Raw genomic sequence first — 17,128 nt, 5'->3', positions numbered from 1 at the left:
TATAATATAAAATTCGAGCTTGTAACAAACATGATATTTTTATTAAAATTTGCATTTTGTTTTCACTTAAAATATAATTATATAATTTTATATATATATATATATATATATATATATATATATATATATATGCCAACATTTCAAGAACGAACCAAACAAACATTTATTATATATTTTTTGCACACAGATAGAAATTTTATTTAGAAATTAGTACCACCCTATAAATTTAATAAAAAAAAAAAAAAGAGAGAGGAAACAAACTTCCTTAAGTCTACCCAGCATCATTATCCGCCACAACCGCCGCCGCACCCGCCACCGCCGCATCCACCGCCGCATCCGCCACCGCACCCGCCACTAATACACCAAGCATCTCCGCCGCCGGTCACAACTGCTGCCGTCGCTAGCGCATCAGCACCAGCTCCGCCCAAGAAAACCAGTCCGCCATCTTTTGCAGTTCGGCTTTTGGATTTTTTGCCTTTTTTGATGTCGCCGTAAGCTGGTGGAGGAGGAATATTGGCAGTCACACTGCCAGGAGCGGCGGCGGGATGCCCCGCACCCTTCTTTTTCCGGCGGTTGCAGAGGCCACACAACATCAGAACAGATACGGCTACAGAACCGCAATTAAACTGCGCGGAATTATCTTGGTGGCTCTTCTTTTATACTTGCATCAGCATAAAGGAGTGCAGTTTTTCTTATGGAGAGTTTTGTAAGGAAGCTTACGAGATGATTATTTGAAGTTCATGGGAAGCAAGATAAGATGGAAGAGAACTTTTGTTGACTTGGAAGTCCTGCCGGGTTCTGCACTGTCTTCTTTTTTCTTCTTGGGGTTTCAACTGAATGAAGAAGTCTTTGATGGAGATATAGATAAAGAAAACTTGTGGAAGAAGTCCCCGTGCGGAAAAGGAAATTGTGGGGGAAAATGCTTTAACCATCACTCGATCTCAATTTTAAATAAAAGAAATGAAGATCGAGTATCTAAATTATAAATATATATATATATATATATATATATATAATTATATATCTTTCTCATCCTTTAATTACATTTCAAATCTCAAAATTCAATGAAAATGAAGATAAATAGTGGCTAATTATAGTTATTAATCCTTAAAAATGTAGCTGCAAGATTACTACGTCTGGTTAGTCGATGTATTGGCTTCTTTTGCCAATACGGGCAATGTATTGATAATTGGTCTGATAGATCCACTCAACACGGGCAATGTTAATCAAATAATTAAAGAGAGATATTTGGAGTAAATAATTCAAAATAGGTTGTCATTTAAATCAAAAGTAGGTTTAGTCTACCACATCATTTATAGATTTACCTTATAATTTTCTCATTAAAACGAATAGCGTGTGATCTAATTATAACCTAATTTAATGTCGATAATAGTCCTAATTGAAGCCCAATTCTTCTCAGTCAACCACACATAAAATTACCATATGTTTGGAAAGGTCTCGGAGTTGGATTTGTATTAGACTTGGATAAGATATCAAATTTATCCAAACTTAAATTTAAGGTCTGAAATTTATGTTTCAAAAGAAATATCTTTCTTTTTGATGTACAATTTAAACCTTAAGTTCGTTCTAATTTAAGACTTGCAATCCAATTTAATAACTTAAAATTGAAACCTAATTTCATCCCGATCATTCAAATCACACAGTTTCATTAACTCAAAAAAAAAAAAAAAAAAAAATCCCAATTCCTTACCAATTTGAAAATTTAAACTCAATTCCACCCTGCAAATTCTTTTCCAGGGTCTCAACCATTCATGTGTGCTAAGCACACTGTATACGTCTTCTTCCTTCTAATTATGGCTTGATGCAAAGCCATAATAGGTAAAGGCGGTATTTCTTTATGTTTATATAAAGTGAAAACCTTCACATTAAACCTAATCTTACTTGTCTAAAGATCCAATAGGCTGTATTTTTTCTAAAGAATCTCCTACTTGCCTGTCTAGAGCAACTAAGAATAAATTTTTTAATAAAAAATAATTCAGCTCTGATGTAGGATATTATAATACTTATCAAAAGTTTTCACAATTGTAATTATGGGCCTTAATTCAAACAGCTTGAAATATTTTCAACACTCAATTTAATCCATGTTTTATTTAAAAGATAGAGCCTTATCGATCCATACGATTCTAACGTGCCGTATTCATGTTGGCATGTGGTGTTTGGGAAAATGTGCAAAAACAAACACGTGCTATAAGTTATTTAATCCATGATGCTATCCCATAACAATTTAGAACAATTTAACATATATGATAATTGTAAAATATATGAAGAGTTTAAACATTTTGGAGAGATTTTAGATTAGATAAAATATAAGATAAAGTTATGTTAAAATTTATCTAAATCTATTCAAATCCAAATATAAGGTTCGAAATTCATAATCTCGAATATAGTGTTAAAACTTAAAAGTAATTTAACATATTTGAAAAGTTTAATAACAGTCCATGGCACAGGTATACACATTTGGGAGAGGTTATTGTGGGCCTAATGCTTCTATTGCAGCCAATTATGGGTTGGTTTTGGTAAAGCTCACTATGGGCCTGTATCTGAAGTGGCAACCTAGTGTGGGCTAATTTCTGTTTAAGGCCCACCATGGGCCTTTCCTTTTGATTGAAGCCCAATCTAGTTAAGGGGAGTCAAAGGCCCATTGAGTCCTTATACTATTACTCCCTATGAACAGTGGTGGCATGCAATCCCTAGACCATATTCCCCATATGGTTGGTTCCTGTGGCTAGCCATATTTTTGTAGTTCCTAAAGAACTAACTGGTCTCCATGCCCAAGAGAACATTGAGAATTTAGAGGAAAGGCAAAAGATTAGAGCAACAAGGAGAAGAGAGTGCAGTAAAAAGAAGCTGCCAGTAAGCCTCGTCCAGTTGGCTGGTAGAGGCAGTAAAGAGGAAGGAAAAGGAAGATTTAAAAGGTAAATACTTTCACTCTATCATTTTGATGTATGCATAAATTTGTTTTGATTCATTCAGTGATAATTGTAGTCTTTCTGATTGAGTGAATGTGGTAGAATAAGTGGAAAAAATAGCGCTCATTGTATGATTGGTAAATTTCATTACCAAGTAGTGCAATATTTCGAAATGGAACTTGTTATTTGAAAAATTGAAATTGATTTTAATAAAAGAATGATCTTGTAATTATCCATTCAAAGGTGTTTTTGGACACTGCCCTAGCATTTATTTGATTGAATTTTGGGTACCTAATTTTGTTTAAACCCAAAACCCAAAATCAAAACACACAAAACCTCAATTCAGTCATTCAAACCCAAATACGACCCAAATACCCTATTAAAATTAGGCTTGAGAACTCGAGTCAAACTATCTATGACTTGAGTCAACTAACCCAATCACATTGACCTAGACGTGCTGGAACCGACGGTGCCCAAAAACTCCTTCTCAGGAGTTTTTTTCTCATTTAGAAGTTACATTAGAATACATAGTAACTTTAGTTCACGGTTTTGCACCCAAGTGTCTAATTCGGGCATACGAGGTCCAAACTAAGTAGGGTCAATCCCGACACGTCTATCACATTGTTGTGGATGTGTCAGAGCTGACGGTGCCCAAAAACTCCTCCCTAGAGCTTTTTTCCCCAATTAGAAGTAAGGTTAGAATACAAATATAGTAACCTTAGTTCACGGTTTTGCATCTTGGTGTCCAATTCAGTCATATGAGGTCCAAACTGAGTAGGGTTAGTCTCAACATGTCCGTCACATTGACCTGGACGTGCCGAAGCTGATGGTGCCCGAAAACTCCTCCTCGGGAGTTTTTTCCCCCACTTAGAAGGAACATTAGAATACAAATATAGTAACCTTAGTTCATGGTTTTGCACCCAGGTGTCCAATTCAGGCATATGAGGTCCAAACTGAGTAGGGTCGGTCCTGACATGTCCACCATATTGACGCGGACGTGCTGGAGTTGACAGTGCCCAAAAACTCCTTCCTGAGAGATTTTTCCCCATTTAGAAGGAGCGTTAGTATATAAACATAACCTTAGTTCACGGTTTTGCACCTAGATGTCCAATTCGGGCATACGAGGTTCAAATTGAGTATGATCAGTCCCGACACGTCCGACACATTGATGTGGACGTGCTGGAGTTGACGGTGCAAAAAAACTCCTCCCTGAGAGCTTTTTTCTCACCTAGAAGTAAAGTTAGAATACAAACATAGTAAACTTAGTTCATTTTAAGCACCTAGGTGTCCAATTCGGGCATGCGAGGTCCAAACTTAGTAAGGTCAGTCCCAAGATGTTCGTCATATTAACGTGGACGTGTCGGAACTGACGGTGCCCAAAAACTCCTCCTTGGAAGTTTTTTTCCCACTTAGAAGCAACGTCGTTAGAACACAAGTATAGTAACCTTAGTTCACGGTTTTGCACCCAAGTGTCCAATTCAAGCATACAAGGTACAAACTGAGTAGGGTCAATTCTGACACGTTCGTCACATTGACTTAGACGTGCGGAAGCTGACGATGCCTAAAAACTCCTTCCCCTGAGTTTTTTTTTTTCCACTTAGAAGTAAAGTTAAAATATAAACAAACTTAATAAACTTAGTTCATTTTAAGCACTTAGCTTATAATTTGGGCATACGAGATCCGAACCAAGTGGGGTGAATTTCGACTAATAAAATTTAGTTACAATTGTATCAATTTTTTACACTATGTCTGAATGTACGATCATTTTGTTATCAAATCATTTTTAATTATAGTATATGCATATATGTTCAAACATTGTAATATATTGGCTAATTTTTTGTATAATTTTTATTTTGTAGGGTTTGCGGCTGTCAGAACACTACGACGATGCCACACACTATAGTCGGGTCGGATGCATGTGCAACTTTTGACTTTTCCTGTATTTCTTGTTATCTGTACAAAATTAATTTGTATATTTTAATTTAAATTTGTATTTGTATGTATTTGAATTTTGAACAATTTGTATTTCTAGTTTGGTAATATTTTATGAATGTTTTAGTAATTCTAGTTTAATTTTATGTATGCTAAATTGTAATTATAGGCTTTTACAAGAATTTTCAAACAAAAATTTAATTATTTCAAAGTATTAGTGATGGTTAGAAAAATCGTTACTAATAATTGCAGGATGAAGTATTAGTGATGGTTTCTAAACCGTCACTAAAAGACTAAACTGTCACTATAGAATCAACATATTCTAGGCTCAAATTCGTCACTAAAGGCCAAATATTAGTAACAGTTTTATAATCGTTACTAATAGTACATTATTAATGACAGTTTTAGCAACTGTTAGTAAAAGTGAAACATTACCAACGATTTATTGACTGTCACTAATACTAGGGCTTTAGTCACGAATTTGAGCCGAGAATATGTGGATTTTATAGTGACGGTTGTAGGCTATTAGTCACGGAATAAAATCGTCACTAATACTCCTTTATTAGTAATGATTTGTATAATTCATCATTAATAAGTATTTGTCACCGCGGATATGGTGATTAATTAAAAACTGTCACTAATACTGATGAAACTGTGACTAATATTATTAGTGATGATTTTTTGATTATTAGTGACTGTTTGAAATCATTACTAATAAGCTTATTTATTGTGGTGTGTGTCTTGATTTTTATTGCAAGGACATCTTCAATCAAATTTGAACACAATACAACAAGCCTAGTACTAACGGCTCTCTCTCTCACACACACACACTCTCACGCGCACACACACATACGCACACATGTGCACACACACACTTACACTTTTCTTTTCCACTTAACCTATGGCATCATGTTTGGTAGGCAATAGGGTGATCCTTTAGTTATGGATATGTGGATGCAGACTATGCAAGAGACTTTGATGACAAGATGTCTACCACAGGGTATGTATTCACCCTTGTAGGGGGTCCTAGTTGTTGGAGGTCCATGGTTTAGTATCTAGTTGCACTATCTGCTATTGAGTCAGAATATATGGCAGTGGTTAAGGTTGCTAAGGAATCTTTGTGGCTTACAATATTGGTCAAGAAGATGGGTATTTAGTAAGGTGGAGTTTAGTTGCATTATGATAGTTAGAGTGTCATTTATTTGGTGAAGAACCAGGTGTATCATGCGAGGACCAAACACATAGATGTGAGGTTTTACATGATCAAGGAATCGTTTTCTTCTAGTGAACTATTGCTTGAGAAAGTTTACACTTCTGAGAACACATTAGATATGTTGACAAAGCCTGTTACCACAGACAAGTTCAACTTGAACTTGATTAACGTCTCCATTTGCTACATGGGAGGCGCCCTAACCTATTGTCCCAGGTAGAGCTTTGGGTTTTGTTTTTTTTTTTTCCTCCTAAGGGGTGAATATTCGCTAAGGAGATTGTTGGAGTATGTGGCTCTTATTAAGTGGAACACATGTGCAGAGTAAGCAAGTTGAAGAAAATAAGGGAATTGGTCTGAAGAATAACCGTTGATGATTTGTGTAGTACGTCGACGATTACATTGATGATTTTAGGCAGAAGCTCAGTTAGGAAGAAAACTATCAACGGTTTGATGTATGTACACCAATGATTTCTTTTAGTGAAGGAAAATAGTCAATGGTTTGATGTAGGTACATCGATGGTTTTGTTCTGAGTTATTTTTAAAATTTGAATTGGGAAGATCAATAGGTTGGGGATATCGAGGCAAATACTCCGAGGATTGGTATAGAGGTATTTGGGAAATTTTATAATCCCTCTGTACATGTAAGGTTAGCATAAATATACAATGTTGTAACCCTTGTTTTGACAAATAGTAAATTCAGCTGCCACTTGATCTCGTGGACGTAGGCATTTTGCCAAACTACTTTAAAGTGCATGTGTTTTTATTTCCTTTCCTTACCCGTGTGTGTTGTCGTATTATTTATCGCAATTGCATTGCACCGATTGTTTCACTTCCGCATTCAATTCGCACAACAAATCGAAACAGCCAAATCAACAAAAAGATATTTCTAGACACCATTTGTATACCTAGAGTTCTCCTACTATATATTCTATGTAACAACATATATTTCATGAGATACACTAATACTATCTATGTTTCATGTTGTGTATTATATTTCAACTATCATGATTAAAAATTGTAGTTATCAAATTTGGATTATTATCAAATGCAAAGATGAAGAAATTCGTAAGTATGTTTGTCATTAGGGGTGGCAAAATAGGTCTCTACCTAACGAGTGACCCGTTATCAACCTGTTTAAAACGGATTTGGGTCTAAGAAGGAGAGACCCATTTATTAATGGATCAACTTGAACCCAACCAATTAATAAATAAGTTAGCCAGGTTTGAGTGGGTACCTATGGGGTCACCCGTTTAACTTTTTGTAAGAAAATTTAAATTTTCTATATATGTATAAATTATGATATTTGATGCATGTATGATGTACACTATATTTTTTTAAACAAATAGAGATAAGATATAAGTTGTATAATTACATTTTTTTTGAAATATTTAAGAAGAAAAAAAATGATAAATAGGTTGTAAGTACTGTTTTTAAAATTTTTTAAAAAAACTTAATGATAAAAATAAATTAAGTAATAAATCAGTGTTATTTACTCAAAAATGTTAAGATATTAATAAGAAAACAATAAATGAGTATTGTTTTTTCAAAAAGATGATTTAACTCATATGTGGTGAAATTTAAAAGAAAAAAATTCAAATAAATATATTATATATATTTCCTAATGGGTACTTAACAAGTATCCGCCTATAACCCATTTATTAATCGAATGAGTTTGGAGTTTTTATTTACTCACCTATTTGTAAATGGATCAACTCAAACCCCACCCGTTGACCCATTTTACCACTCCTTTTGTCATGCCACATAAATGTAGGATCTTTGATGAAGTCTATTGTGGGATGCTTTGTTATAAGTCCCACACAATTGAGAGGTGGGTCCTACATGATTAGAAGTTTTTTGGTGCATGTTATATGACTATGTGGTAAAAAGTTTCTAACCAACTTAAGTATCTTATTGACTAATCACATTCCAAGAAATAAACACACTTTTTGCTTAGTAGTAATCCGTACATTTGCTATTAACACAATCACATCTTCTACTTGTAGTGGCGGCAAAGAAGCCTAGGTTTCATATCCCCTACATCCAAACAATCCGCTAGCTGCCTGCTCTTTGATAACAACAACAAGAGAGAGATATATACTATTTAATTTTATATATATATATATATATATATATATATAAATGCACAATAATATTTTTTTTTATTTTTAATTAATTAAATATATTAAAATAGATTAATCCATAGATAAATGAATATAACCATAAAAAGAGTCAAATCCTATTTGTCAGCTAAAAAGAGCAATGTTTAGGAATTGATGTCATCTTTATGACCCATATATGCTTAATTTTTGCACAACACAAATTTTTATAAGACCGATTTAAATCCTTTTATTTTTGGGAATCAAATCCATGGGGCAAAATTCTTGCACAAGTTGAAAGTGATATTGATATTAAACAAATATATATATATATATATATATATATATATACACGATTTTGACTTGTATAATAAAATAAAGTGAGAATAAAATATATAAAATAAATTTATTCTATATTTCACAACTTAAATTTAAATTTTAAATTTGATTTTATATAAATTTAAATGTAATTTAATATAATAAAAAATATATTTTTAAACATTATTTTTAATTTAAATTTAACTCTCAATATTCATACATATAATTATCCATTTGTCAACTTAGATGCCAACGTATATGGCTATATGGACAATTCTATCATCCGTGGCCAAAAGAAAATCAAATTACCCTCAATTTTTGACGGTCAATGAGGTAAAAAAAGCATGCTCGGGAAGAGAAATTTATGGAATAGGAAGAGAGAAAATATTGATGGAGAAGTGAAAATTATGAAATAGTTTGAAACTAGTTTTGAAATTTGTACTTTTTTTTTTTTTGTTATTGATGCTTGCAGGAACCTAATATTACGCACTTCATAATGACTTTTTTAATGTGAATGTGCTATATAAGTATAATATGCATGAAATGAGTCGTAATTATAGTAAAAACTTATGACATTTGAGGTATTAGCATTTGTGTTATTTTTGTTAGGCACTTTTTGAATTTTTTATTATTAAATTGTGTAATTTTGATGTTAATTAAAGTAAGAGTAAATTAAAAATATTTGAAATAAAAAGAAAAGTTTATTAAAACTATGATAAAATAAAGTAAATTAAATGTGAAACTTAAAGTTCTCACCTCTTTTTGTTAATAAAAAAATCTTTCCTTAATTTATACATATCTCATAACAAATGGTAATTTATTTATCTCCTAACAATTATTATTCAGTAATATTAAAATAATTATGTGAAAATAAACATCCCATTATTCAAATCTTATGCATTACACAATGTATGGACACACTAGAGATTGAGAAGAAAAATATTATTTATATTTTAAATTTGCATTTTAAATTCGACTCCTTTGTGGGGCATTTGATTTATAATATTATAAGTTTTTAAATTTTTAAATTTTAAAAAATTAATAATTTGAGGAAAATTCAAGTTAGAAAATATAAAAATGAATAAATATAACCGCTCACGCTCAAAAGCCTAGCAATTTTGTTTTCCCTTTCCTAACCAAAATGCTTCTCACTCCCTCTCGGAAGCCACCATTGGAATGCTGGTTTAATTTGCCTGGGACGGTGATCAACGACGATTGGACGGAGAGGACAACTGACTGTCAGTCTTAGATTTACGGCGAGCTCCGTCCATCCTTAAGGCCAGTGAAATGGCGTCGGAAAGACATGGATGGGAAGAGAAGAAGTGAGTCTGCTGTCGAGACGATCGTCAATATGGACGAAGAGGCGAAGGTCGCCAGCGAAGGAGTTAAGGCGCCTAGGCATGCTCTCCTCAGCATCTGCAAGTCTCTTGTCGCCGGAGGAGTCGCCGGAGGATTGTGAGTTCATATTCTTCCCAGATTAATGTTTTTCTTATTCACCTTTTAATGTTGATTGTTTTCTTTTTTTCTTTTCTCAGTCATTTGTGGGTTAGACATTCAAAATTAATCAATCCTATTGATGACAGAATTAAGATGATATATACAAATTAAAAAGCAACAACATATGCAATAGTAATCAAGGCTACTCTTGCTGAATTTATTGTAAGAACATTGTTAACTCTGCTTTGCAATCTGACCCTACTCTTGCTGCTGCCCTCATCCGAATGCATTTCCATGATTGCTTCATACAGGTCCCCTCTCTCTCTCTCTCTCTCTCTCTCTCTCTCTCTCTCTCTCTCTCTCTCTCTCTCTCTCTAGATCTATTCGTATAGAAAAAGTTACCGGACAAAGCCACCATTTTTTGGAGTGGTAAAACCGCGTTGGCCAAAAACCCGAATGAGCTCGGAGGCATTAAACACAGGTTGAGGGAGGTTAAATGTGTCCTTTATTTGAGACCTCATCCCATCCTTCCTCCCTTTTGGTATGTCATACACTGGACCTCCTGCCTGCATCCACCATTAACAAATTAACATGCCAAAAAACAAAATCATGAAGATGATGATGATGATGACGACGAGTAGTAGCTAGCTAGCTAGCTATTACTAATGTTATTTTTGAATAAGGATCTAAATTCATTACGAAGAAAACAGCATCTCTTGCAGCCATGGCGAGAATGTCAGCACAGGAAACAATGCCAGGACATTGCTTCTCCAACTGCTTCTTTGCGTTGTCTATGATTTTGTATCCCCTCAAGCTCAAATTCGCCTGTGGATCCTTCTCCGCTGTGTTGTCCTTCGTCGAATCAATCAGAATTGAACCATCATAGCCCTACACACACATATATTCATTCATTTGCATATATTACTAAAATTAACGTACCATGCATATGCATGCACATGAGACTATGAGAGAGAGGAAACCTGTATGAAGCAATCCTGGAAATGCATTCGGATGAGGGCAGCAGCAAGAGTAGGGTCAGATTGTAAAGCAGAGTTAACAGTGTTCTTTACAATAACAGGGCATCTGCAAGTCTTCTGGTTTTTTTTTTTTAATTTTTTAATTTCCAAATTCAATTGTAATCAAGGCTAGCAATTGTACCTAATTAACTAGATTTGTGGAAGTAGGGTGTTGTTATCCACCAGCTGCCTGTTGCAAGTTGGACCTTTTAGTTTGGAAATACCTGGAAGTTAGGATTGTGAAAATGTGGTAAAGAATTCCCAAAATGTTCTCTTTTAGTTTTCAACACTTCTTTGTTATGTAATAAACTATGAATTCAGGATTGTATAGCGGAATACAAACATAGCAAACAATGAAGAACCAAAATATAATTCACACAAGCTGTATATCTAAAAGCAATAAGAATCCACCCAAAGATTTACATGGTTCGGCAAAGCCTACATCCACGGGAGCAATCGACAAAAGTTTCACTATGAAATTCTCAAAGTACACAATACAAGGATTTCTCTATATTAGTACACTCAAGTGTATAAATAAATTTCCTTTTGGAGGTTTTCCCATCAAACCCAACCAACTTAATGTTCAATTTCAAAATTTGAATTCAGCCTCGCAGTCTAGAACAAAAACCGTTGACGGTTTTCCTGAAACCGTTGACGGAATAAAATACCAAAGCAGGTTTATGAGGTTTCTGAAATTTCAGTGAAACCGTCGACGGATTTTCTCAAAATGCTAATATTAACTATGTCCTTCTCCTTGTGTATGTTAACGATTCCAAGAAATGAGCCACCAAACATAACAACCTCCACCTTGGCGAATTTTTGCCCCTTAGGTAAACTCGAAAAACATAGCCCGATACTCCACCTTGACCTTAGAACTTTAAGTTGGGTCTGTTTCCCTTCTAGTACTTGGAGACATGAAGCAAGTTCAAGCAATGCTTGAACTTTTCAGTAGTAACCAACTTTGTCAAAATGTCCGTTGCATTTTCAGATGTGTGAATCATCTCCAATACAAGTTCTCCTGAAGTAATCAATTACTGGACCCTGTGGAACCTCACATCAATATGTTTGGTTCTAGCATAGTACACTTGATTTTTCACTCAGTAAATGACACTTTGACCGTCACAATGCAGCACAACTCCACCTTGCTATATACCCAACTCTTTGATCGAATCGGTAAGTCATAAGACTTCCTTTACAGTTTCGACAACTATCATATATTCAGCTTTAGTTATAGAAGATGCTACCAGAGATTGTACCATGAATCTCCAACATATAGGTCCTCCTACAAGAGTAAAAACATAACCCGTTGTAGACCATCTGTCATCCATATCCCCTACATAATTAGCAACTGATGGACTATCTTGTTGCTTGCCGAAGATGTTGCCATAACCCGATGTCCCCCCATAAGTATCTGAAAATCCATTTAATGGCTTCTCAATGCTATCAACCTAGATTAGAAAGAAACTTATTGCCCACACTCACAGCATGTGCTAAGTCTGATGTTGTACAGACCATGACATACATTAAACCCCCCACGACGTTTGCATAGGGGACGTTTGACATGTCCCGGATGTCATCATCTGTACTTGGACAATTTGCAGTAGAAAATTTAAAATGACTTGTTAGAGGTGTGCATACCAGTTTTGCATCAGTCATGTTAAACCTATCCAACATCTTCTCCACATAATCGCCCTGAGATAACCACAACCTCCCTGTAGTTCTGTCCTGGCGAATCTCCATCCCAAATATCTTCTTGGATGCACCAAAATCTTTCATGTCAATCTATTGATGTAATGGTTTCTTTAACTGATTTATCTCAGTTAAATCTTTAGCAGCTATTAACATGTCATTGACATACAACAACAAGAAAATAAGAGAACCATAATCAAGTTTGTTCACATACACGCAGCAGTCATACTCATAATCATCATCGTTAGAAGGGGAAGAAGGAGGAGGAGTGGTAGCCATGCTAGTCAGGAATTCGAATGCCAGTGAAGTTTTCAGCAGTTCTTGTATTTTCTTGAGAAGAACTTCACAATCATCATCATTAGAAGGGGAAGAAGGGAAGAGGAGCGGTAGCCATGCTAGTCATGACTTCGGACGGCGACGAAGTTTTCAGCACTTCTTGTATTTTCTCGAGAAGAACTTCACAATCACCATCGTCAGAAGGGGAAGAAGGAAGAGGAGCGGTAGCCATGCTAGTCAGGAATTCGGAGTTCTCAAGTTAATGTTACTTATAATCTAATCACTATATATAGAGAGGAGGATTAATAATGAAAATGTAAAATTGGGGATTTTGATTTGAAATTATAAGGAATCAGGTGAATTTTAATGTTATATCTCACAAACTATGCAAAATCTAATCCAATCTTATACTATTAGTAAGATACATATTTATCTCATATAAATTTATTTATGTGACAGATATATTTACCTTATATAAATTAAATGTGATTCATGTGTTCGTATATCAGAAAATAGTCATTCATTCTTTATTTTTCTCCAAAATACATTTAGCTAACATATACAATTTCAATATATTTAAAATTCAAATTCAAAGTCCTCGAATTCTAAAAATTACAAATTTTATATTAGCTTATTTGTTACAACCCAACTTCAACTTGACCATGAATAGGTCTAATTTTTTTTTAAATATTTTAGTAAATACTCATTATTTCACTTGGGCATTAGTTTATTATGAGAATGTGATATATATTTTATTAATAGAATGACAAGGTAAAAATACAATTTTAAATGCTGCAAATTATTTTTTGAAATTAACAACAATCAATGAATGAGAGATTTCTTTTGTCAGCAGATCATAACATCAAGAGTTGTTTGGTAATTGTGAAAAACTCAAAAAGTATATTGTCATATTTAAAAAATTTTCAAGATTGCCTTTGAATTTTACTCATTTTAAAAATTTTAGAAGGTTAAATGTGACATATTAAAACTTAGGGAATACTTTATAATCTAGTGAATTTTAACAGCAGTTGAAATTTCTAAGGGAAGACAAGAATAAGAATTTTATAAAATAAGTTAATCTGTATGGCACATATTCCAATAATAACTAGTCCACTCATATTACAAATGTGTCAAAATAATTCAAATGCCCCAAAGGGGAACTCCTGTACCTTTACCTTCCTTGTGCAACCATTTAAGTGTTGCTCTAATTGTAGACATCGATCTCCTTATCCCTATCACTGCTTCAAATGACACCACACCTTCTTTGCTATGCTGCATTTGAAAAATAAGTGGTTCTGTTTTACAGAATTCACAAGATAAGTCCATTCCGCCAAAAAAAAAAAGATAAGTCCATTCCTTCATCCAGGCGCTTATCATTGGTAGATAATCTCCTTTTTGCTGCCAACCATAGAACAAAGCAGAACTTCGGAGTGAGACCCTTAGCCCAGACCACTGAATGCCAATGAGCCTTTTGCCCTTTAGGTCTCCAAAACTGATAGGCTCTAGCACAGCTAATCTGATTTCCATCTATCCACTGCTGAATTTGATTCACTGCTGCTCTCTGGTCTCCACAAGAAATCAACAAACTATTTTTAATCTCCACTATTTTTTTAAACAATGGTGAGTCATCATGTTTGGAGGAAACCTCCCACAATGATCTGCCCCTCAGATTATACTGGTTAATCCATTTTGCCCAAAGCGAGTCCTTTTTGTCTTGAATGTTCCACATGGCTTTGGAAAGGAGATCCATAACATATTTGCAAATCAGGAAAATGGCAAGCCAAAAACAATTCATGCCTTGGTTTACTGATCTAATAAGCTCCAGCTCCAACTTTCCAGCAAATGACAGGGTTTGCCCAGGCCAAGCAGCAATTTGACTAGCAATTCTATTGGTAAGTGTTGAATAATGCATAGAATTGGGCCTGGTGGAAGCCAATGGAATGCCCAAATAATGAAAGGGGAATTCCCCATTCGAAACGTTTGTTATATTCCTTATTTCATCCAAATCTACACCCCCAATACCAGCAGTATATATGTTTGATTTGAGACAGATAGCTTGCAGCCCTGAGCTTGCTGAGAACTTACTAACACACTCCATAATTAGTTTCACTGAATTGGGGTCACCTCTAGAGAAGAGAATCAAGTCATATGCAAAAGCCATGTGGGTAATCCTTAGCTTATCACATTTCGGATGGAATTTAAAATCAAAGTTCCCTTCCATATCCTTCAGAAGCCTCGATGGGTACTCCAAACGGATAACAAACAAGATAGGAGACGGGACCTCCTTGCCTGAGACTTTTCTGACCTTTGAAGAACCCATGATAGCCACCATTCAAAGAGAATGATGTAGAAGAAACACACTTCATGATCCAGTTTATCATTTTGTTTGGGATCCTAAGGTGTATGAGCATCTCATTTAGGAACTTCCAGGAAACAGAATCATAGGCCATTTTTAGATCAATCTTCAACATGCACGTGGGTGAAATCCTTTTTCTAGCATACTTCCTTACCAATTCCTGAACAAGGTATATATTTTCTATCATGTTTCTTTGAGACATAAAGGCAGATTGGGCAGGGTTAATAAGAGTTTCCAACAAAGGTTTAATTCGATTAGAAGTTATCTTGGCAATGACTTTGTAAACCACATTACAACAGGAGATGGGTCTGAAGTCTTGTACTGATGTGGCCTGGTTATTCTTAGCAATTAATGCAATAATAGTGTGATTGATCTGATTTAGAATTCTGCCATTTTTAAAGAATTCCTTCACTGCAAGAGTTAGGTCATTCCCCACAATGTTCCACGCTTTCTTAAAGAAACAAGCAGTATACCTATCTGGGCTTGGAGATTTGTCATCTCCTATACTGAACACTGCTTCCTTGATCTCACTCTCTGAGACTAATTTCACCATTTCTTCAGCTTGGTCATAATTGAGTCTCTGCCCCTTAACAATGATCACAGGGTCAATGTCTTCACACATTACCTCAGTACCAAGCAGCACCTCATAAAAGTTAATGAATTCTGAAGCCACTTACTCAAAAGAAGTAGTTTTTTCACCATTACTCATTGTAATCAACGAGATGTGGTTCTTGGTAATTTGTCTTCTCATCAAGGCATGAAAGAAAGATGACCCTCTGTCACTATTTTTCAGATAGATACTTTTAACTTGCTGAGCTACAAACATTCTGTTGGCCTTAGCTAATCTCACTGCCAAGTCCCTTTGGCTGGATACCTGTGAAATCAGATTCTCATCAACTCGGGATTCATAAGAGTTTCTGCTGCAACTCCTTCAACTCTGCATTAGCTCTATCAGCTCTAGTTGAGATATGAGAATAATGGGCAATGTTTAGAGCTTTCAGTGGCCCTTTAAGGAGCTGGAGCTTCTTTATTAGCCTGAACATACAACATCCTTGAACTATGTGCTCCCATCCCTCCTTCACCACATCCAAGAATAGATTATGGTAAGCCCACATGTTAAAAAATTTAAAAGGTTGTCTGCCCTTCCTCCTCTCAAACATCGTGACAATGCAAGAAGAGTGGTCAGAAAGGTAACCAGGGAGCAGGAACTGTGCATGAGCAGTAAGGCTATGCTGTAACCAAGCATTATTCACCAAAGCTCTGTCAAGTTTACTCCACACTCTTCCACTTGTCCAGGTGTGAAGGCGCCCAGAGAACTTAAAATTTGACAGACCAACCTCTGTAAGGCAAGCCCTCATGTCTTTGGTTTCATAATCTGTAACAGGGCACCCATTTTTCTTTTCCTTGCTTGATAAGACACAATTAAAGTCCCTCAGTAGCATCCAGGGGTGGTTATGAGAAATTCCAGAATCATATATATCTTCCTAAAGACTACGATGAGCCACAATAGTGTGAAGACCATATATGAAGCTCACCACAAATCTGTTATTCGAAACTAAGCATCTAATTGAGCAGTGAATAGCCTGTGTGTTAAAATATCAATCCCGAATATCTTTGTAAATAAAATACAAATTAGGAAAGTGGGTAATTATGGGGGATTTGATATTATTCAGTAGGAAATTGTTTCCTTGTTTAGAATAGGTAATCGTATTATATATTGGATTGTACATAAGAACAAAATAATGAAGAAAATATTTTTCAATCGTTTCTTCTTTCATGGTATCAGAGTTAGGGTTTCTTAAACCCAGCTAAACGATGGCTAACAGCAGAGGCTCTACCTCCTCTGCAAACATCCCCGGGGACTTAGA

General features: G+C 35.0%; 1 protein-coding gene and 1 pseudogene across 1 annotated transcript; both read right to left on the bottom strand.

Moving 5' to 3' along the window:
- Positions 1-284: 284 nt before the first annotated feature.
- LOC131144050 (peroxidase 1-like) lies at positions 285-12,715 on the bottom strand (annotated as a pseudogene).
- Positions 12,716-14,213: 1,498 nt separating this feature from the next.
- On the bottom strand, positions 14,214-15,065 carry LOC131144049 (uncharacterized). The gene has a single exon (XM_058092395.1). It carries the CDS (start codon positions 15,063-15,065, stop codon positions 14,214-14,216), a length of 852 nt encoding a protein of 283 aa, XP_057948378.1.
- Positions 15,066-17,128: the final 2,063 nt, after the last annotated feature.

The sequence above is a fragment of the Malania oleifera genome, chromosome 12, assembly GCF_029873635.1.
Source record: "Malania oleifera isolate guangnan ecotype guangnan chromosome 12, ASM2987363v1, whole genome shotgun sequence".
In the NCBI taxonomy this organism is placed as follows: domain Eukaryota; kingdom Viridiplantae; phylum Streptophyta; class Magnoliopsida; order Santalales; family Ximeniaceae; genus Malania; species Malania oleifera.
This window is presented reverse-complemented; position numbering and strand designations above follow the sequence as displayed.

Coding starts and splice junctions, on each gene's coding strand:
- LOC131144049 (XM_058092395.1), bottom strand. CDS start 15,065: ATGGCTTTTGCATATGACTTGATTCTCTTCTCTAGAGGTGACCCCAAT.